General features: G+C 44.2%; 2 protein-coding genes across 8 annotated transcripts in view; both read right to left on the reverse strand.

Annotated features, from left to right (window-relative positions):
* Positions 1-21,432, reverse strand: part of LOC115178195 (zinc finger protein 658B-like) — a 1,063,446-nt gene that overhangs the window by 369,065 nt on the left and 672,949 nt on the right. The window lies entirely within an intron of this gene.
* LOC115178191 (zinc finger protein 501-like) overlaps positions 1-21,432 on the reverse strand; it is a 141,359-nt gene that overhangs the window by 15,931 nt on the left and 103,996 nt on the right. The window contains exons 1-3 of one of the 7 annotated variants that reach the window (XM_029739282.1): positions 4,742-4,767; positions 4,432-4,606; positions 106-1,834 (exon numbers count right to left, since the gene is read on the reverse strand). The exons of 4 other annotated variants lie outside the window; for them this stretch is intronic. In XM_029739282.1, the coding sequence (XP_029595142.1) occupies positions 762-1,834; positions 4,432-4,606; positions 4,742-4,744 (1,251 nt within the window). In that variant the 5' untranslated portion in view covers positions 4,745-4,767 and the 3' untranslated portion in view covers positions 106-761. Of the gene's footprint in view, positions 1-105; positions 1,835-4,431; positions 4,607-4,741; positions 4,768-21,432 lie in introns of those variants that run through there. 2 more of the 7 variants (XM_029739278.1, XM_029739273.1) reach the window with 2 other exon arrangements.

The raw sequence follows: 21,432 nt of genomic DNA on the forward strand, positions 1-21,432 counted from the left end.
CCCAGAAAAGTGGAAATAGGAAGTCTTCATTGAGACAATAATAAACAGCAATCTGTGGGCGAGTTGTGGTGGATATAATACAATAAGGATCTGCTGGAGTCCAAGTCAAACCAAGATTCTTTATTTCTGAGCTCAGAGAGAATAACAGAGTTACAGAGCACAGTGTAGACCGTCTGAATTCCTGAAGCATTGGGTGATGAGCACATATCTTTATAGTTTCCTGTTCCTGGGCGGGACTTTATTTATACAAGGACGCAGGTGAAAATTGGTTTGCAACACAGGATGATACTCCCAAGAACAGGAGATTATAATAGGACAGTTTCACTTGGTTAGTCACATACTCAGTTATGTGGACACATACAATTAAGACTTACCATTACAGAGTCTGCGAACATTTTTAATTTCATTAAATCATCAGTGGGCCAACAATGACACACCCAGATAAACACAGAGTTTAAAAAAGGACCATTTAAACACATGGAATCTGATCTACTCTATATTCAAACTGACATACTCCATATTCAATTCATGCTTTCTAATAAAAACATGCAAATATATGTTTGAGCATACTTTGTACCATTTAATTTCATACGGTATAAACAATAAACACATTCTCAGTCAACAATATAAGACAATGGGAGCACTGTGAAATATACATTTACACACTAGGAGAAGTAATTAAGTCAATGTGATGTGAAATATAAATTTACACACTAGGAGAAGCAATTAAGTCAATGTGAAGTGAAATATCAATATACACACTAGAAGTAATTATTCTCTCCTGTGTGGATTCTCACATGACGTTTAAGTGACTGTGATGAGTAATATGTCTTCCCACACTCTGAGCACTTGTAAGGCTTCTCCCCTGTGTGCAGTCTCACGTGTTCTTTCAGATTTCCTAAATGGGTAAAACGCTTTGCACACTGGGAGCAATGGAAAGGCTTCTCCCCTGTGTGTATTCGCTCATGAGCTTTCAGATTTCTTAAGTGGCTAAAACTCTTCCCACACTGGGAGCAATGGAAAGGCTTCTCCCCTGTGTGTATTAGCTCATGAGCTTTCAGGGTTCCTGCCTGGCTAAAACTCTTTCCACACTGGGAGCAATAGAAAGGCTTCTCACCTGTGTGTGTTCGCTCATGAGCTTTCAGGATTCCTGACTGGCTAAAACTCTCACCACACTGGGCGCAATGGTATGGCTTCTCCCCTGTGTGTATTCGCTCATGAGTTTTGAGGGTGTCTAACCGCATAAAATTATTTCCACACTGGGAGCAATGGAAAGGCTTCTCCCCTGTGTGTATTCGCTCATGAGCTTTCAGCTTTCCTGCCTGGCTAAAACACCTTCCACACTGGGAGCAATGGTGTGGCTTCGCTCCTGTGTGTATCCTCCCATGTCTTTTCATGTTAACTAACTGGCTAAAACTCTTTCCACACTGGGTGCAATGGAAAGGCTTCTCCCCTGTGTGTATTCGCTCATGAGATTTCAGATTTCTTAAGTGGCTAAAACTCTTTCCACATTGGAAGCAATGGAAAGGCTTCTCCCCTGTGTGTATTCGCTCATGAGTTTTCAGGTTTCCTACCTGACTAAAACTCTTTCCACACTGGGAGCAATGGAAAGGCTTCACCCCTGTGTGTGTTCGCTCATGAGATTTCAGGGTGTCTAACCGTTTAAAACTCTTTCCACAGTGGGCGCAATGGTATGGCGTCTCCCCTGTGTACATTCGCTCATTAGCTTTCAGGTTTCCTAACTTGATGAAACTCTTTCCAATCTGGGAGCAGAGGTGTCGTCTTGCTGGCTTGGACGTCTCTGGCTCTGGTCCCTCTGAGTTTGTTTTTTCTCCTGCCAAAGAGTGTTTATTTAAAGAGAGACCTGATTGAAACGTCCACATGATAAAAAACGCCTTGCTATGAGGTTTAATCCAAATCAGTAATAACCAGAGGCAAGTTCTCAAACATTTCAAAATTTAAATCAAATGTTGTTATTCTGTCTCTCACTGTTCAAATACACCTACCATTAAAATTATAGACTGATCCTTTCTTTGTCAGTTGGCAAACGTACAAAATCAGCAAGGGATCAAATATATACAGTGAGGGAAAAAAGTATTTGATCCCCTGCTGATTTTGTACGTTTGCCCACTTACAAAGAAATTATCAGTCTATAATTTTGATGGTAGGTTTATTTGAACAGTGAGAGACAGAATAACAACAAAAACATCCAGAAAAACGCATGTCAAAAATGTTATAAATTGATTTGCATTTTAATGAGGGAAATAAGTATTTGACCCCTCTCAATCAGAAAGATTTCTGGCTCCCAGGTGTCTTTTATACAGGTAACAAGCTGAGATTAGGAGCACACTCTTAAAGGGAGTGCTCCAAATCTCAGTTTGTTACCTGTATAAAAGACACCTGTCCACAGAAGGAATCAATCAATCAGATTCCCAACTCTCCACCATGGCCAAGACCAAAGAGCTCTCCAAGGATGTCAGGGACAAGATTGTAGACCTACACAAGGCTGGAATGGGCTACAAGACCATCGCCAAGCAGCTTGGTGAGAAGGTGACAACAGTTGGTGCGATTATTCGCAAATGGAAGAAACACAAAAGAACTGTCAATCTCCCTCGGCCTGGGGCTCCATGCAAGATCTCACCTCGTGGAGTTGCAATGATCATGAGAACGGTGAGGAATCAGCCCAGAACTACACGGGAGGATCTTGTCAATGATCTCAAGGCAGCTGGGACCTTAGTCACAATTGGTAACACACTACGCCGTGAAGGACTGAAATCCTGCAGTGCCTGCAAGGTCCCCCTGCTCAAGAAAGCACATATACATGCCCGTCTGAAGTTTTCCGATAAACATCTGAATGATTCAGAGGACAACTGGTGAAAGTGTTGTGGTCAGATGAGACCAAAATTGAGCTCTTTGGCATCAACTCAACTCGTCGTGTTTGGAGGAGGAGGAATGCTGCCTATGACCCCAAGAACACCATCTCCACCGTCAAACATGGAGGTGGAAACATTATGCTTTGGGGGTGTTGTTCTGCTAAGGGGACAGGACAACTTCACTGCATCAAAGAGACGATGGACGGGGCCATGTACCGTCAAATCTGGGGTGAGAACCTCCTTCCCTCAGCCAGGGCATTGAAAATGGGTCGTGAATGGGTATTCCAGCATGACAATGACCCAAAACACACAGCCAAGGCATCAAAGGAATGGCTCAAGAAGAAGCACATTAAGGTCCTGGAGTGGCCTAGCCAGTCTCCAGACCTTAATCCCATAGAAAATCTGTGGAGGGAGCTGAAGGTTCGAGTTGTCAAACGTCAGCCTCGAAACCTTAATGACTTGGAGAAGATCTGCAAAGAGGAGTGGGACAAAATCCCTCCTGAGATGTGTGCAAACCTGGTGGCCAACTACAAGAAACGTCTGACCTCTGTGATTGCCAACAAGGGTTTTGCCACCAAGTACTAAGTCATGTTTTGCAGAGGGGTCAAATACTTATTTCCCTCATTAAAATGCAAATCATTTTATAACATTTTTGACATGCGTTTTTCTGGATTTTTTTGTTGTTATTCTGTCTCTCACTGTTCAAATAAACCTACCATTAAAATTATAGACTGATCATTTATTTGTCAGTGGGCAAATGTACAAAATCAGCAGGGGATCAAATACTTTTTTCCCTCACTGATATATATATAACCTTAATAGCTGTACGATAAAGAATGTGACTTTTTCCGATACGCACTAAAGCTTATTTCTCTCCAATTTTGTGCACAAATTTGTTTACATCCCGTTGCCAAGATATTCCATCCACCTGACAGGTGTGGCATATCAAGAAGCTGATTAAGCAGCATGGTCATTAAACAGGTGCACCTTGTGCTTGGGACAATAAACCAGCATGGTTACCACAATATTCTGCAGCGATACGCCATCGCATCTGGTTTGCGCTTAGTGGGACTATCATTTGTTTTTCAACAGGACAATGACCCAACACACCTCCAGGCTGTGTAATGGCTATTTGACTAAGGAGGAGAGTGACGGAGTGCTGCATCAGATGACCTGGCCTCCACAATGACCCGACCTCAACCCAATTGAGATGGTTTGGAATGAGTTGGACCGCAGAGTGAAGGAAAAGCAGCCAACAAGTGCTCAGCATATGTGGGAACTCCTTCAAGATTGTTGGAAAAGCATTCCAGGTGAAGCTACTTGAGAGAATGCCAAGAGTGTGCAAAGCTGTATTTGTGAAATTGTTAGGTTATAATACTTGTTAGATATTACTGCATGGTCGGAACTAGAAGCACAAGCATTTCGCTACACTTGCATTAACACCTGCTAACCATGTGTATGTGACAAATAAATTTGATTTGATTAGTTGGGGACAGCCCTACTGGTAACAGATACCGGTGGGAAGATCTATTTGATTTGTTCAAACCACAGCACTTACTTTGTGTCAAATCTGATCCTTTCTTCTCTTCTCCTCCTCTCACAGTTCCACTCAGCCCCGTTGTTTTCCTGCAGTCCACCAGCAGCACAGACAACCTCTTCATACCCAGCAGTGAGGTGCTACCAGGAGAGGCACGACACAGGGACACCAGGAGGGAGGAAGGGCTAACGTTGTCCTGGTAACCATAAAGAAGGGACACAGACACATATCATTATGGATGCTGATGTCACTGTTGTCATAAAGTGCTTTACAGAAACCCAGCCCAGACCCCGATTGAGCAAGCTGTATGCTAGACCAGACCAAGCTGTACCATCTGGTGTTCTGATCTGGAGAGACTCTTCTCTGCCTCGTCAGCATCAGGATGTTGTTGAGGTTCCCCAGAGGATCCACAATAGTCATGTCTCTCTCCTGTGTGAATGACAAGATCAAACAGATAGTAAACTTATGACCATCTATTGCAAACATAGGGTCTTACAAGAGGCATGAATATGTCTAAAAAGGGCCTAAAATGCCCACTTTCATTATGCTTTTTAAATATTGTTTGTGATGCAAATGAAAAAGGGTCCTTCCATGAAATGGGTACCTTTTGCATCCCTTCGATATTTTAAGTAGAAATGATTTGATTTGATTTTATTTGGATCTCTTTTAGTCCCCATTTGGACTAATCTTCCAAGAGTCCTTAAATATTAAAATACAATTTATATACGAACACATTTTCACATATAACACACTATTACAAACCTACATAATATACTAACGTAATAAACCAATAAATAATCAATCTAAAAAATATGGATTCTTCATCTACTGTAATCCCACAACATTTCTGTGTATTATATTTAAATTGTTTTAAAATAATGTTTAAATGTATATATTGAAAGGTTTCTGGTTTGTTCAGTTAATTTATTCCATTTCTTTATTGCTCTAAATCGAAATGTTCTTTTGCCTATTTCTCTTTTCTGTCTGGATAACGCATAGATGGTGGACAATCTATTCCTAGTATTTACGGAATGTCTGTCTCTTACCAACTGATTACCGTTGTGAATTGTACTTGGCCGTTTTAAATGATGTATATTATGAAATAAAATAAGCATGTTCTTTTCAATTATCTTGTCGATTGATGACCAACCAAGAACATTGAGTATGACTGCAACAGAAAAACCATATCTCCACCGTAAAACAATCCTTGCTGCTTTGTTCTGTGCAATCTGCAGCCTCCTAACTTCACTTGATGATGCATTTCCCCAGACCACAGAACAGTAGTTCACTTGACTCTCAATTAAAGCTTGTGTTATTTGCTTAAGAATTTTTCCTGGTAAATATTTAGCTATCCTTCTGATTATACATGCTGTTTTAATATTTTTTTTTACATAGATTAGTTATTTGAGATGACCATGATAAGCAGTTGTCTAGCTGCACTCCTAATAGTTTGGTTTCTGCCACTTCTTCAATTTGTACTCCTCCCATACTTAATTGTATCCCATGCTGTTTTGGCCTTTTCCTAGTGGAACAGACCAACATAACTTTGGTTTTCTTGGTGTTTAAAACAAGTTTATTCTGGCAAACACACTCCCTAATATTCTCCAAATCTCCTTGTAAAGCTTGCTGTACCTGTTGAACCGATTGTCCTGCTGCATAAATTGTAGTATCATCTGCAAATATAGTAGCTTGAGTTTCAGCTAGGGCATAGGAAAGGTTGTTGGTATATATTAAATAAAGAAGTGGCCCAAGGCAGCTGCCCTGCGGTATTCCACAGTTTAAAGCATGAGGGGAAGAAAATGAACCATTGATATAGGTGGACTGTTTCCTGTCAGATATGACTGTACCCAATTCAATGCTACCTCCTTAAAACCATAATGCATTAATTTTGTCAAAATTATCTCATGATCCACTAAATCAAATGCTGCACTGAAATCTAAAAATAGTACCCCCACAAACTTGCCATTATCCATAGCATTGAGCCACTGGTCAGTCATGTCAACCAATGCAGTGGTAGTGGAATGATTTTTGCGATAAGCATGCTGATTGGCTGTAATCAGATCATTATTTTCCATGTACTCCCATATTTGTCTACTCACAATACCCTCCAATATCTTACTGAGCGTAGGGAGTAGACTAATTGGTCGACTATTGGCAGGAGTAGCGGGTTCTTTGCAGTCTTTTGGAATAGGACAAAGTTTAGCATGCTTCCATACATTTGCAAACATCCCCTTTTCCAGTGACCAATTAAATATGTATCTCAGTGGAACTGCAATCTGGGGAGCAGCACAGCGAAGCAAAAAATTGTCCATAAGATCATAACCTGTAGATTTCCCATCAGGTAATGACTTCAAAAGGTTTAACACCTCCTCCACTGACACCGTTTGCAGACTAAAAGAGCAGATCTTGTTGCTCATAATATGATCATCAATCCATTGGACAATAGCTTGTTTGGAAGAATGTATGTTTACATTGTTGCTCAGTAAATTAATTTTCTTTGTGAAAAAATCTGCAAAATGATTGGCAATATCAACTGGTTTTGTTATTATTCTCCCGTCAACCTCCACACTAGATGGGCATGATGAGATAGATGTTCCAAGTAAACCCTTAACTGTATACCATACCTTTTTAGAATCATTTCTACAATCAATAAAAGCATTGAAAAATAACTTGTTTTCCCTTCGATTCAATTTAACTGCATAATTACGCAATGTTCTATAATTCTGTTCATCAATTTCTGATTTTGATTTGGCTGCTAAGACTTAACATATTTCTTTGAGAAAAAGCCTCACCCAGTTCATCATCAATCCATGGAGATGGACGAGCACCAACTGTACTCTTTCTTACTGGGGCATGATGGTCCATTACCTCAGTGAGCAAATCAATAAAACATTCTGTAGCGTGATTTAAATCATCCTCTAGATAAATCATCTCCCAGGGTACAGCAGAAATGATGCACCAGTATTTAATTTTAAAAGCCTGTTATATTAGATGAGGTGCACTTTAATATAGACCACGTGGTGAAGTCAATACATTGAATTTAAAAGTCCCAGAAATATATGTACCAATGGCAGATTGGCCCTTAAACAATTCCTACAGTACTGAAAAACATATTCAAGTGCAGAACTTCAGTAGAATTCCCCTTAAAACCCCACATTAGTTCAGGTGTTTGTAATTTGTGTAACGTTCCAACAGGAATCTGTTCCAAAAACTTCGTAAATAACAAGGTTGCCAACAAACAACGCATACCAAGTTGTTTAGCGGCAGAATAAAATACCGGGTAGGGAGTGGGCTATTTCAATACGTTTTTCACTCACCACGTTAATCCACTCTGATAGCCTATGGACAAACATTAAGAATTAACTACGTGGTGAGTTGATACCTATTCGGCGGCTAGTTAGCTCAGTGAATTGATCATGCTACTTTGTATGCGGCGTTTGTTGGCAACCTTGTACTTTACGAGGTTTTTGGAACAGATTCCTGTTGGGACGTTCCACAAATTATACCATCCCCATTAGTTTAACAACAACATAGTTTGTGCCCCTGTTTTTAAGACAGTACTCACTGGTGGTAATCGGAACTTCCGTCTCCTCTTTTATTGAGATAGCCTCCTCTTCCTCTTTTACACCAAAAGGTTCTTCCTCTTCTTTCAATGTTACGGCATCTTCCTCCTTTTTGATTCTGACAGCTTCTACCTCCTCCTCTTCCACTCTGACAAACTCTTTCCCATCTTCCTCTTTCACTGTAATATCATCCTCTTCTTCTTTCAATGTGATAGCCTCCTCTTTCTCCTTTTTCATTCTTCAAGCTTCTTCCTCTCCTTTCACCAGAGCTTCTTCCTCCGTCTAGTTTACTGAGCTCATGCTCCGGGTGATTAGCCTAGTGCAGTATCAATTTAACACATTTGCTAATTTAACAAGCAAATTACGTTTAAATGAACTAGCAGATAGGTAAACAGAATTATGTTTAGAACACTAAGAGTAATATACACAAGATTGGTCTAAAGAGCTTCAATATTTCAGTTTTATGTTCGATAGCAAACCATCGCTTTGGTTGACTCTGTAGCCTTTTGTCTGTTGAAGAAGCCACCCGTCTCGTCCACTAGATTATACGTCACGCAAGAAGCATCACCTGAAATACTCACATCGCCATCTGCTGGCTGGAGTGGGTAACGCAGATTGGAGAAAAATCTCCATTACAATGTTTATTCTGGCAAGCAATGTCATAAGAAGTCTACCTGTGTAGAGCACATGCCCCTTTACCCTTCCTGTCTGTAAAGTATTTTTTTGGGTGGTGGTATGATTTGCATTCATTTTTTCTCATAGTTATTCTGAACCCACTGCCTGCAAATTGTCGTTAAATTCGCCTTAGTAATTTGTATTTTCCTTAACTTTCTGAAGAGGAAACAGCCCAGAAATGCCCCTGTTTGAGTGCATTTGTCTACCACAATGTGTAGCTGTTAGTGATGATGCTAATGACAACCATCTTCTGGTTGATGGAAAAGCTTTCCCCAAAAACCTTGTCAATTAAATGTTAAGTACAAAGTAGTCGATGCCTACCTGGCAGAATGATATCATGACTGTTTGCATCAATCCAGTTGTGATTTGTTCTGCCATCCAGGACCTCTATACCAGGCGGTGTCAGAGGAAGGCCCATAAAATAATCAGAGACTCCAGTCACCCAAGTTATAGACTGTTTTCTCTCCTACCGGAGTGCCAAGTCTAGGACCAAAAGGCTCCTCAACAGCTTATACCACCCCCCCCAACCCCTCCTGTGTGGCTCACTTGGTAGAGCATGGCACTTGCAATGCCAGGGTTGTGGGTTCGATTCCCATGGGGGACCAGTATGAAAAATGTATGCACTCACTACTGTAAGTCACTCTGGATAAGAGCGTCTGCTAAATGACAAAAAATATATTTTTTAAAAGCCATTAGACTGCTGATCATTTCATAAAAATCGCTTCCGGACAATTTACATGATATCATAGTCACCTATGCATAGTCACTTTGCCCCCACCACCATGTACAGATTACCTCAAGTAGCCTGTACCCCTGCACACTGACTCGGTACCGGTGCCCCCTGTATAGAGCCTTCCATTGTGTAGGTATGTATAGAGCCTTCCATTGGGTAGGTATGTATAGAGCCTTCCATTGGGTAGGTATGTATAGAGCCTTCCATTGGGTAGGTATGTATAGAGCCTCGTTATTGTTGTTCTTATTGTGCTACTTTTTATTATTACTTTTTATTTTAGCCTACTTGGTAAATATTTTTCTTCTTCTTGAACTGCACTGTTGGTTAAGGGCTTGTAAGTAAGCATTTCACGGTAAACTCTACACTTGTTTTATTTGGCGCATGTGGCAAATAAAGTTTGATTTGATTTGTGCTACAGAGACACCATGAACCAAGCAAGGCTCTTACTGGTGCCACTTGAATTAAAGGGTATCTACACCCCAAAGTAACATTTTCTTCGATTTTTCTCAGAAACAAAATGGTCAGCTGATGTGGTATTTGTTGTGGACTTACATCCAATTGTGTAGTTTCTTTATTAACAGTGTGATTTAGAGGGAAAAACAGGGACAAATCAGGAACCTGGAAAAACAAAACAGAGAAACAAAACAAAAAACGGAATTAGGTTAAAAAAATAAATGGATTTGATAGGGCCCTAAATATTCTATACATTTTCTCTCATTACTGGATTATGTAGGGATAGTGTAGAGCAGCAGCTCTATCCTGAATTGACCTTGGGTTGGATATAGTCATGGTAGGATACATTATAGTGACAGTGGAGTCCTATTACCAGTCAGGTAGGAAGTAGCAGTGTCAACACTGCCAAGTGGCTGGGATGTCCTCCACTGAGTCCACAGTCTTCTCCACCACAAACACCTCTACCACCATCTGTTTTCTGCACACCTCTGACCAGATCAAATCAAATGTTATTGGTCTCATACACATATTTCTCAGATGTTATCGTAGGTGTAGTGAAACAGTGCAGTAATATCTAACAATACAATACATGCAAATCCCCACAATTTATTTTAAGGATGAAGAAATATAGAAATAGTAGAATTAGCAATGTCAGAGTCTGGAATATAAATATATACAGTTTGTTTACAATGTATATGATGGTGTGTATAGACATTATGGACCGTATATGAATAGAAAAGGTGTGAACAGCAGTAGTTATATAGGATGAGCCTTGACTAGAATGCAGGGTGGAGTACTGGGTGGTAGATGGCTAGTAACAGTGACTAAAGTTCAGGGCAGGGTACTGGGCGGAGGCCGGCTAGAGGTGACTATTTAACAGTCTGATGACCTGGAGATAGACCACACATTAACCACACAGTAAGGATTGTGGTGGCAGCATCATGTTATGGGTATGCTTGTCACCGGCAGGGACTGGGGAGTTTGTCAGGATCAAAATAAATATGAAAGGAGCAAAGCCCAGGTAAAAAGTTAGAGGAAAACCCACCTCAGTCTTCTGAAAACCTGTTCCCATCACATCTGTCGCAAGTTTTTTTTATAATGTATGACTTTACTCACATAACATTTTTGGATGGTTAATCAAGCAAAATACAGCCTTATTATTTTCTCCTCAGGAAGCTCCGGTAAACAGTGGTTGTAGTACACTGCTGCCACCACCAGGCCTGGAGGGCATTTTGACTTTGTGGATAGCCAAAATATTATGATATTTACATTTTTTTTGAATGATGGTATGACAGTATTTGACCGTATTTTATGTTTTTGAATAATACAAGTTCTAAAATTGCTTTATGAGTAGTGCGTGATCCTAGCGTGGCAACACAAACATGCTAAATTCTAAATGGTCTTTATGAGTAGTGTGTGACCCTGAGGTGACAACACATACATTCTAAATGGTCTTTACGAGAAGTATTGTGACCCTGGGGTGACAACACATACATTCTAACGGATTTCAATGGGTCTTTCAATTCATCCAAAAATAAATGTTCTGCATTTTGATCACTTTATGCATTTCCTGCACTAATTTGAGATAATTTCCGCACGACCACGTAGGGCTGCACGATATGGACAAACAATCTAGGCCTAATTTTTAACCAAATGTTGCAAAAAGTCTAGGCCTAATTTTTTACCAAATGTTGCAATAGCGATTTGATTTGCGATTTAGAGCAAAAACACTTGGGTGAACTATTGGAATCATGGAAATATAATGATTATTCTAATTCACGCTCATTAGAAAAGCAAATTACAGACTCCTCTTTGAATCTGCGTATTTCTCCAAAACTCAGTTGTCCTGAGTCTGCACGGAACTGCCAGAACCTCAGATCAATGGAAATACCTAGAGTTTTAAAATCCTGTATCTCTTGACACATTCACGAAAATAGTCATGGCCTCTAAACCGTCAAGCTGCATACTGGACCCTATTCCAACTAAACTAGTGAAAAGAGCTACTTCCTGTGCTTGGCCCTCCTACGTGCAGTGGCGGTTCTAGACCATTTCAACTGGGGGGGCCAAGCTGGGGCCAGTTGTACTGTTAGAGGGGCCAGTTACATTAGACGTTATTGTTGTCATATCGTTTTCTTCACTGCATTGCAGGCATTAGCATGCAAAAGACCATGTTCATAATCATTCAACAATTTATTTGCATTTCCATTATAATTTTCATTTGCGTTACATATTCAGTATCAGGTCACATCAACTGTATTCTCCGGTTTTTGTGTTTTTTTGCAAAAAGATCAGCAAATTCATCTAGACTCACGCCTTTGCCCTCCGTGACTCAATACTTATTAATACACCTAAATTGCTTAATCTGTCATCTGACATTGTGGACCTGAGATACGTTTTCACCAGCTTTAGTGCAGAAAAACTCCATTCACAAGAAGCAGTACTAACAGGGATTGAAACAGCTATCTTGCACAGTTTAAAGAGCTCAAAGAAAACTTCTTTATAAGGCTCAATGAATAATGCCAGCTCTACTACACTGGAGGGTCTCTGCATGCCACTCTGTATTCTCCTTTATAAAAGTCTCTTGAACTGATGTTCTTCATGCCCCAAGTCCTCAATATTTGATTCATACATTCTAGCAAATGGAAACAGGGACTTCTCTTTGAGAAACACAACACTTGTAGGGTTCAGAGTTTGGATGCCATTCATTACGTCACAGTTTTTGCTAGGGAACCTTCTGTTAAGCTTATTGAGAGCATCTGATCTAAAACAGGGTAGAAAAGGGTTGTACGAAAACAGCCTTTTTCTTGTTCTGAATCTAACCTCTGACACACTGTACTGAGCACACCGTCTCCATTAAATTGAGAGCTTTGCTTTTTTGGTCATTTTGCAGGGGGGTGTATTGCACTATCACATTGCTCAGCTGTGTTCAACACTTCATTCCATAGGTCATCAAAAAATGACTCATCCCTGTAGTCATTCAAAGTTTGAACTAAGGCTTCAACTAAATCAACAGCCTTTGACAGGTCAAGTGATGAAGACTGTAGCATATCTGATAGAGATTTTGCTTCTCCAAACACTTTATGGAGTGTAACAAGGCACACAATGAATTGTAAATCTATCTGTGCAAGCAGACCTCGTGCCTCAACAGATCTGTGCCTCAACAGATCTGTGCCTCAACAGATCTGTGCCTCAACAGATCTGTGCCTCAACAGATCTGTGCCTCAACAGATCTGTCACCATTGTGTTCTTGGACTGTCTTGCAGGACTCTCTTAATGGCAGGTAATCTATCCATAATAGTATGTAGAGCCATATATCGACATGCCCAGCGAGTGTCACTTAGTCTCTGAAGCTCTCTAGGTGCACCTGGGTACATCTCTTTTTGTATGTTAAGCCATTTTTGATGCACATATGACCCAGATGTAAAGACGTAAAGTCTTTCTAGTAAGGATAAGAACTGTCCTACCTCAGGGACAGCATTGACTGTATCCACTAAAACTAAGTTTAGACAGTGTGCACTGCAGTGGATGTAAAAGGCATGCTTTGCTTGTTCTTTAATGCGTGCCTGGACACCTGAATGCTTGCCACTCATAACTGAAGCATCGTCATATGCTTGGCCTACTAGGTTGTTTTTGTATTCAAGACCATGACTTTCTGTCTATCTCCTCATTTGAATTCCATGCTGTCACAGTTACCAGCCCTTTCAAGCTTAACATCCTTATCATTTATCGTCCTCCAGGTTCCCTTGGAGAGTTCATCAATGAGCTTGATGCCTTGATAAGTTCCTTCCCTGAGGATGGCTCACCTCTGACAGTTCTGGGTGACTTTAACCTCCCCACGTCTACCTTTGACTCATTCCTCTCTGCCTCCTTCTTTCCACTCCTCTCCTCCTTTGACCTCACCCTCTCACCTTCCCCCCCTACTCACAAGGCAGGCAATACGCTTGACCTCATCTTTACTAGATGCTGTTCTTCCACTAATCTCATTGCAACTCCCCTCCAAGTCTCCGACCACTACCTTGTATCCTTTTCCCTCTCGCTCTCATCCAACACTTCTCACTCTGCCCCTACTCGGATGATATTGCGCCGTCCCAACCTTCGCTCTCTCTCTCCCGCTACTCTCTCCTCTTCCATCCTATCATCTCTTCCCTCTGCTCAAACCTTCTCCAACCTATCTCCTGATTCTGCCTCCTCAACCCTCCTCTCCTCCCATTCTGCATCCTTCGATTTTCTCTGTCCCCTATCCTCCAGGCCGGCTCGGTCCTCCACTCCTGTGCCGTGGCTCGACGACTCACTGCGAGCTCACAGAACAGGGCTCCGGGTAGCCGAGCGGAAATGGAGGAAAACTCGCCTCCCTGCGGACCTGGCATCCTTTCACGCCCTCCTCTCTACATTTTCCTCTTCTGTCTCTGCTGCTAAAGCCACTTTCTACCACTCTAAATTCCAAGCATCTGCCTCTAACCCTAGGAAGCTCTTTGCTACCTTCTCCTCCCTCCTGAATCCTCCTCCCCCTTCCCCCCTCCTCTCTCTCTGCGGATGACTTCGTCAACCATTTTGAAAAGAAGGCTGATGACATCCGATCCTCGTTTGCTAAGCCAAACGACACCGCTGGTCCTGCTCACACTGCCCTACCCTGTGCTTTGACCTCTTTCTCCCCTCTCAATCCAGATGAAATCTCGCGTCTCGTGACGGCCGGCCGCCCAACAACCTGCCCACTTGACCCTATCCCCTCCTCTCTTCTCCAGACCATTTCCGGAGACCTTCTCCCCTACCTCACCTCGCTCATCAACTCATCCTTGACCGCTGGCTACGTCCCTTCCGTCTTCAAGAGAGCGAGAGTTGCACCCCTTCTGAAAAAACCTACACTCGATCCCTCCGATATCAACAACTACAGACCAGTATCCCTTCTTTCTTTTCTCTCCAAAACTCTTGAACGTGCCGTCCTTGGCCAGCTCTCCTGCTATCTCTCTCAGAATGACCTTCTTGATCCTAATCAGTCAGGTTTCAAGACTGGGCATTCAACTGAGACTGCTCTTCTCTGTGTTACGGAGGCTCTCCGCACTGCTAAAGCTAACTCTCTCCTCTGCTCTCATCCTTCTAGACCTATCTGCTGCCTTTGATACCGTGAACCATCAGATCCTCCTCTCCACCCTCTCCGAGCTGGGCATCTCCGGCGCGGCCCACGCTTGGATTGCGTCCTACCTGACAGGTCACTCCTACCAGGTGGCGTGGCGAGAATCTGTCTCCGCACCACGTGCTCTCACCACTGGTGTCCCCCAGGGCTCTGTTCTAGGCCCTCTCCTATTCTCACTATACACCAAGTCACTTGGCTCGGTCATATCCTCACATGGTCTCTCCTATCATTGCTACGCAGACGACACACAATTAATCTTCTCCTTTCCCCCTTCTGATAACCAGGTGGCAAATCGCATCTCTGCATGTCTGCAAGACATATCAGTGTGGATGACGGCTCACCACCTCAAGCTGAACCTCGGCAAGATGGAGCTGCTCCTCCTCCCGGGGAAGGACTGCCCGTTCCATGATCTCGCCATCACGGTTGACAACTCCCTTGTGTCCTCCTCCCAGAGTGCTAAGAACCTTGGCGTGACCCTGGACAACACCCTGTCGTTCTCCACTAACATCAAGGCGGTGACCCGATCCTGTAGGTTCATGCTCTACAACATTCGCAGAGTACGACCCTGCCTCACACAGGAAGCGGCGCAGGTCCTAATCCAGGCACTTGTCATCTCCCGTCTGGATTACTGCAACTCGCTGTTGGCTGGGCTCCCTGCCTGTGCCATTAAACCCCTACAACTCATCCAGAACGCCGCAGCCCGTCTGGTGTTCAACCTTCCCAAGTTCTCTCACGTCACCCCGCTCCTCCGCTCTCTCCACTGGCTTCCAGTTGAAGCTCGCATCCGCTACAAGTCCATGCTGCTTGCCTACGGAGCTGTGAGGGGAACGGCACCTCCGTACCTTCAGGCTCTGATCAGGCCCTACACCCAAACAAGGGCACTGCGTTCATCCACCTCTGGCCTGCTCGCCTCCCTACCTCTGAGGAAGCACAGCTCCCGCTCAGCCCAGTCAAAACTGTTCGCTGCTCTGGCACCCCAATGGTGGAACAAGCTCCCTCACGATGCCAGGACAGCGGAGTCAATCACCACCTTCCGGAGACACCTGAAACCCCACCTCTTTAAGGAATACCTGGGATAGGATAAAGTAATCCTTCTACCCCCCCCCGAAAGATTTAGATGCACTATTGTAAAGTGGTTGTTCCACTGGATATCTTAAGGTGAATGCACCAATTTGTAAGTCGCTCTGGATAAGAGCGTCTGCTAAATGACTTAAATGTAAATGTAAATGTAATATGTGTATGATTTTGTCAGTAAGCCCTGCTGCATCTAGTCGATCAGCCGATTCAAAGTGGAGAATGCTCTCATGGACAGCTCCTCTGAGATAGTACCTGAGTACTAGAGATATCTGCTCCTTTTTTTAACATCTTTTGTTTCGTCTGCCATTATGCCTCACTGTCTTTCACTTCTTCTGTCATTTTTGTTCGAACAATGTCTGCCAAACAACTCAGAACCTCATTCTGAATCCCTTTGCTTGTATATTTTGCATTATGAATGGAAGTCAACCTTTTTCCATATTTGTGTCATGCTTTGCTATTGTTTCTAGGATTGCCATGAAGTTCCCTTTATTATCTGACTCTGCAGACTCATCGTGTCCTCTTTGTGCAATGTTTTGTGTGGCTGTAAGTAGTACTTCTCCTATTGTTTTAATATAGTCCCGATTTTCTTGAACCTGTTTGTTGTGTTCCTTGTTTAGGGCATAGAATGCTGTGGTAGTCATGCTGGTTAAGTGAGCCTTGAATTACGGTGAGAACTACACATGCAGAGATCATCCTTTCACCTACTCTGCGTCTCACAGTGGTTGGAATCAAAAAACGCACATTTACATTTACATTTAAGTCATTTAGCAGACGCTCTTATCCAGAGCGACTTACAAATTGGTGCATTCACCTATAATATCCAGTAGAACAACCACTTTACAATAGTGCATCTAAATCTTTTAAAGGGGGGGGGGTTGGAAGGATTACTTTATCCTATCCCAGGTATTCCTTAAAGAGGTGGGGTTTCAGGTGTCTCTGGAAGGTGGTGATTGACTCCGCTGTCCTGGCATCGTGAGGGAGCTTGTTCCACCATTGGGGTGCCAGAGCGGCGAACAGTTTTGACTGGGCTGAGCGGGAACTGTGCTTCCTCAGAGGTAGGGAGGCGAGCAGGCCAGAGGTGGATGAACGCAGTGCCCTTGTTTGGGTGTAGGGCCTGATCAGAGCCTGAAGGTACGGAGGTGCCGTTCCCCTCACAGCTCCGTAGGCAAGCACCATGGTCTTGTAGCGGATGCGAGCTTCAACTGGAAGCCAGTGGAGAGAGCGGAGGAGCGGGGTGACGTGAGAGAACTTGGGAAGGTTGAACACCAGACGGGCTGCGGCGTTCTGGATGAGTTGTAGGGGTTTGATGGCACAGGCAGGGAGCCCAGCCAACAGCGAGTTGAAGTAATCCAGACGGGAGATGACAAGTGCCTGGATTAGGACCTGCGCCGCTTCCTGTGTGAGGCAGGGTCGTACTCTGCGAATGTTGTAGAGCATGAACCTACAGGATCGGGTCACCGCCTTGATGTTAGTGGAGAACGACAGGGTGTTGTCCAGGATCACGCCAAGGTTCTTAGCACTCTGGGAGGAGGACACAAGGGAGTTGTCAACCGTGATGGCGAGATCATGGAACGGGCAGTCCTTCCCCGGGAGGAAGAGCAGCTCCGTCTTGCCGAGGTTCAGCTTGAGGTGGTGATCCGTCATCCACACTGATATGTCTGCCAGACATGCAGAGATGCGATTCGCCACCTGGTTGTCAGAAGGGGGAAAGGAGAAGATTAATTGTGTGTCGTCTGCATAGCAATGATAGGAGAGACCGTGTGAGGATATGACAGAGCCAAGTGACTTGGTGCATAGCGAGAATAGGAGAGGGCCTAGAACAGAGCCCTGGGGGACACCAGTGGTGAGAGCACGTGGTGCGGAGACAGATTCTCGCCACGCCACCTGGTAGGAGCGACCTGTCAGGTAGGACGCAATCCAAGCGTGGGCCGCGCCGGAGATGCCCAGCTCGGAGAGGGTGGAGAGGAGGATCTGATGGTTCACAGTATCAAAGGCAGCAGATAGGTCTAGAAGGATGAGAGCAGAGGAGAGAGAGTTAGCTTTAGCAGTGCGGAGAGCCTCCGTGACACAGAGAAGAGCAGTCTCAGTTGATTGCCCAGTCTTGAAACCTGACTGATTAGGATCAAGAAGGTCGTTCTGAGAGAGATAGCAGGAGAGCTGGCCAAGGACGGCACGTTCAAGAGTTTTGGAGAGAATTGAAAGAAGGGATACTGGTCTGTAGTTGTTGACATCGGAGGGATCGAGTGTAGGTTTTTTCAGAAGGGGTGCAACTCTCGCTCTCTTGAAGACGGAAGGGACGTAGCCAGCGGTCAAGGATGAGTTGATGAGCGAGGTGAGGTAGGGGAGAAGGTCTCCGGAAATGGTCTGGAGAAGAGAGGAGGGGATAGGGTCAAGTGGGCAGGTTGTTGGGCGGCCGGCCGTCACAAGACGCGAGATTTCATCTGGAGAGAGAGGGGAGAAAGAGGTCAAAGCACAGGGTAGGGCAGTGTGAGCAGGACCAGCGGTGTCGCTTGACTTAGCAAACGAGGATCGGATGTCGTCAACCTTCTTTTCAAAATGGTTGACGAAGTCATCCGCAGTGAGGGAGGAGGGGGGAGGGGGAGGAGGATTCAGGAGGGAGGAGAAGGTAGCAAAAAGCTTCCTAGGGTTAGAGGCAGATGCTTGGAATTTAGAGTGGTAGAAAGTGGCTTTAGCAGCAGATACAGAAGAGGAAAATGTAGAGAGGAGGGAGTGAAAGGATGCGAGGTCCGCAGGGAGGCGAGTTTTCCTCCATTTCCGCTCGGCTGCCCGGAGCCCTGTTCTGTGAGCTCGCAGTGAGTCGTCGAGCCACGGAGCAGGAGGGGAGGACCGAGCCGGCCTGGAGGATAGGGGACAGAGAAAATCAAAGGATGCAGAGAGGGAGGAGAGGAGGGTTGAGGAGGCAAAATCAGGAGATAGGTTGGAGAAGGTTTGAGCAGAGGGAAGAGATGATAGGATGGAAGAGGAGAGAGTAGCAGGAGAGAGAGAGCGAAGGTTGGGACGGCGCAATACCATCCGAGTAGGGGCAGAGTGAGAAGTTTTTGATGAGAGCGAGAGGGAAAAGGATACAAGGTAGTGGTCGGAGACTTGGAGAGGAGTTGCAATGAGATTAGTGGAAGAACAGCATCTAGTAAAGATGAGGTCAAGCGTATTGCCTGCCTTGTGAGTAGGGGGGGAAGGTGAGAGGGTGAGGTCAAATGAGGAGAGGAGTGGAAAGAAGGAGGCAGAGAGGAATGAGTCGAAGGTAGACGTGGGGAGGTTAAAGTCACCCAGAACTGTGAGAGGTGAGCCATCCTCAGGGAAGGAACTTATCAAGGCGTCAAGCTCATTGATGAACTCTCCAAGGGAACCTGGAGGGCGATAAATGATGAGGATGTTAAGCTTGAAAGGGCTGGTAACTGTGACAGCATGAAATTCAAATGAGGAGATAGACAGATGGGTCAGGGGAGAAAGAGAGAATGTCCACTTGGGAGAGATGAGGATTCCAGTGCCACCACCCCGCTGGCTCGATGCTCTAGGGGTATGCGAGAACACGTGGGCAGACGAGGAGAGAGCAGTAGGAGTAGCAGTGTTATCTATGGTGATCCATGTTTCCGTCAGCGCCAGGAAGTCTAGGGACTGGAGGGTAGCATAGGCTGAGATGAACTCAGCCTTGTTGGCCGCAGACCGGCAGTTCCAGAGGCTGCCGGAGACCTGGAACTCCACGTGGGTCGTGCGCGCTGGGACCACCAGGTTAGAGTGGCAGCGGCCACGCGGTGTGAAGCGTTTGTATGGCCTGTGCAGAGGGGAGAGAACAGGGATAGACAGACACATAGTTAACAAGCTACAGAAGAGGCTACGCTAATGCAAAGGAGATTGGAATGACAAGTGGACTACACGTCTCGAATGTTCAGAAAGTTAAGCTTACGTTGCAAAAAATCTTATTGACTAAAATGACGAAAATGATACAGTACTGCTGGCTGGTGGAGTAGGCTAGCTAGCAGTGGCTGCGTTGTTGACTTTGTTTGACCGTGTAGCTGGCTAGGTGTAGCTGGCTAGGTGACCTCGATAGTTTCAGTACTACACCTTGTCATGATACAAAAGCAACTTTGTAGCTAGCTAACATAACACTAATCAAGACGTTCCTTTGTAATGTATTTAGTTTCTACAGTGTTACTAGTTGGCTGGGTTTGGAAAAAATGGCGTCGCGGGGGACGGCAATAGCTGGCTAGCTAACCTCGGTAATTACTAAACTACACAATTATCAAGCTATGACAAAGGCAACTATGTAGCTAGCTAGCCAACACTGCACTAGTCAAATCGTTCCGTTGTAAAGTATTGGTATCTACAGCGCTGCTCGTCGGTAACGGTTGGCTAGCTGTTTGCTAGCTAGCTAGCAGTGGGTTAATGATGACTAGGTGTGTTGACTACGTCTGGCGTCGCGGCTGGCTAGTTACTAATAATTACTCTAAACTACACAATTATCTTAGATGCAAAGACAGCAAAGACAACTATGTAGCTGGCTCACTAACACTACACTAATCAAGTCGTTCCGTTGTAAAGTATTAGTGTCTAGAGCGCTGCTAGTCGGTAACGGTTGGCTAGCTGTTGGCTAGCTAGCTAGCAGTGGGTTAATGAAGACTAGGTGTGTTGACTAAGTCTGGCGTCGCGGCTGGCTAGTTACTAATAATTACTCTAAACTACACAATTATCTTAGATGCAAAGACAACTATGAAGCTGGCTCACTAACACTACACTAGTCAAGTCGTTCCGTTGTAATGTAATAGATTCTACAGTGCTGCTAGTCGGTGGAAGTTGGCTGGTTGGCTAGCTAGCAGTGTTGACTAGCTAGCTAGCAGTGATGACTACGTTAGGAGGACGAAGATAGCTAACTTCGATAATTACTCTAAGCTACACGATTATCTTTGATACAAAGACGGCTATGTAGCTAGCTAAGAAAAGAATTGCTCGGATCAAACAAATCAAACCGTTGTAATGTAGTGAAGTGTAATAGTGAAGTGTAATATTACCTGTGGAGTGAAGCGTAGTGCGACTGCTCGCTCCAAACCGGAAGTCCAGACCGAAGGACAGATTTCCACCGGTCAAATGTCCATTGCTTGGCCCAAGCAAGTCTCTTCTTCTTATTGGTGTCCTTTAGTAGTTGTTTCTTTGCAGCAATTCAACAATGAAGCCTGATTCACGCAGTCTTCTCTGAACAGTTGATGTTGAGATGTGTCAGTTACTTGAACTCTGTAAAGCATTTATTTGGCCTGCAATTTCTGAGGCTGCTAACTCTAATGAACTTATCCTCTGCAGCAGAGGTAACTCTGGGACTTCCTTTCCTGTGGTGGTCCTCATGAGAGCCAGTTTCATCATAGCGCTTGATGGTTTTT

Source organism: Salmo trutta, chromosome 38, assembly GCF_901001165.1.
Source record: "Salmo trutta chromosome 38, fSalTru1.1, whole genome shotgun sequence".
Classification (NCBI taxonomy): Eukaryota; Metazoa; Chordata; class Actinopteri; order Salmoniformes; family Salmonidae; genus Salmo; species Salmo trutta.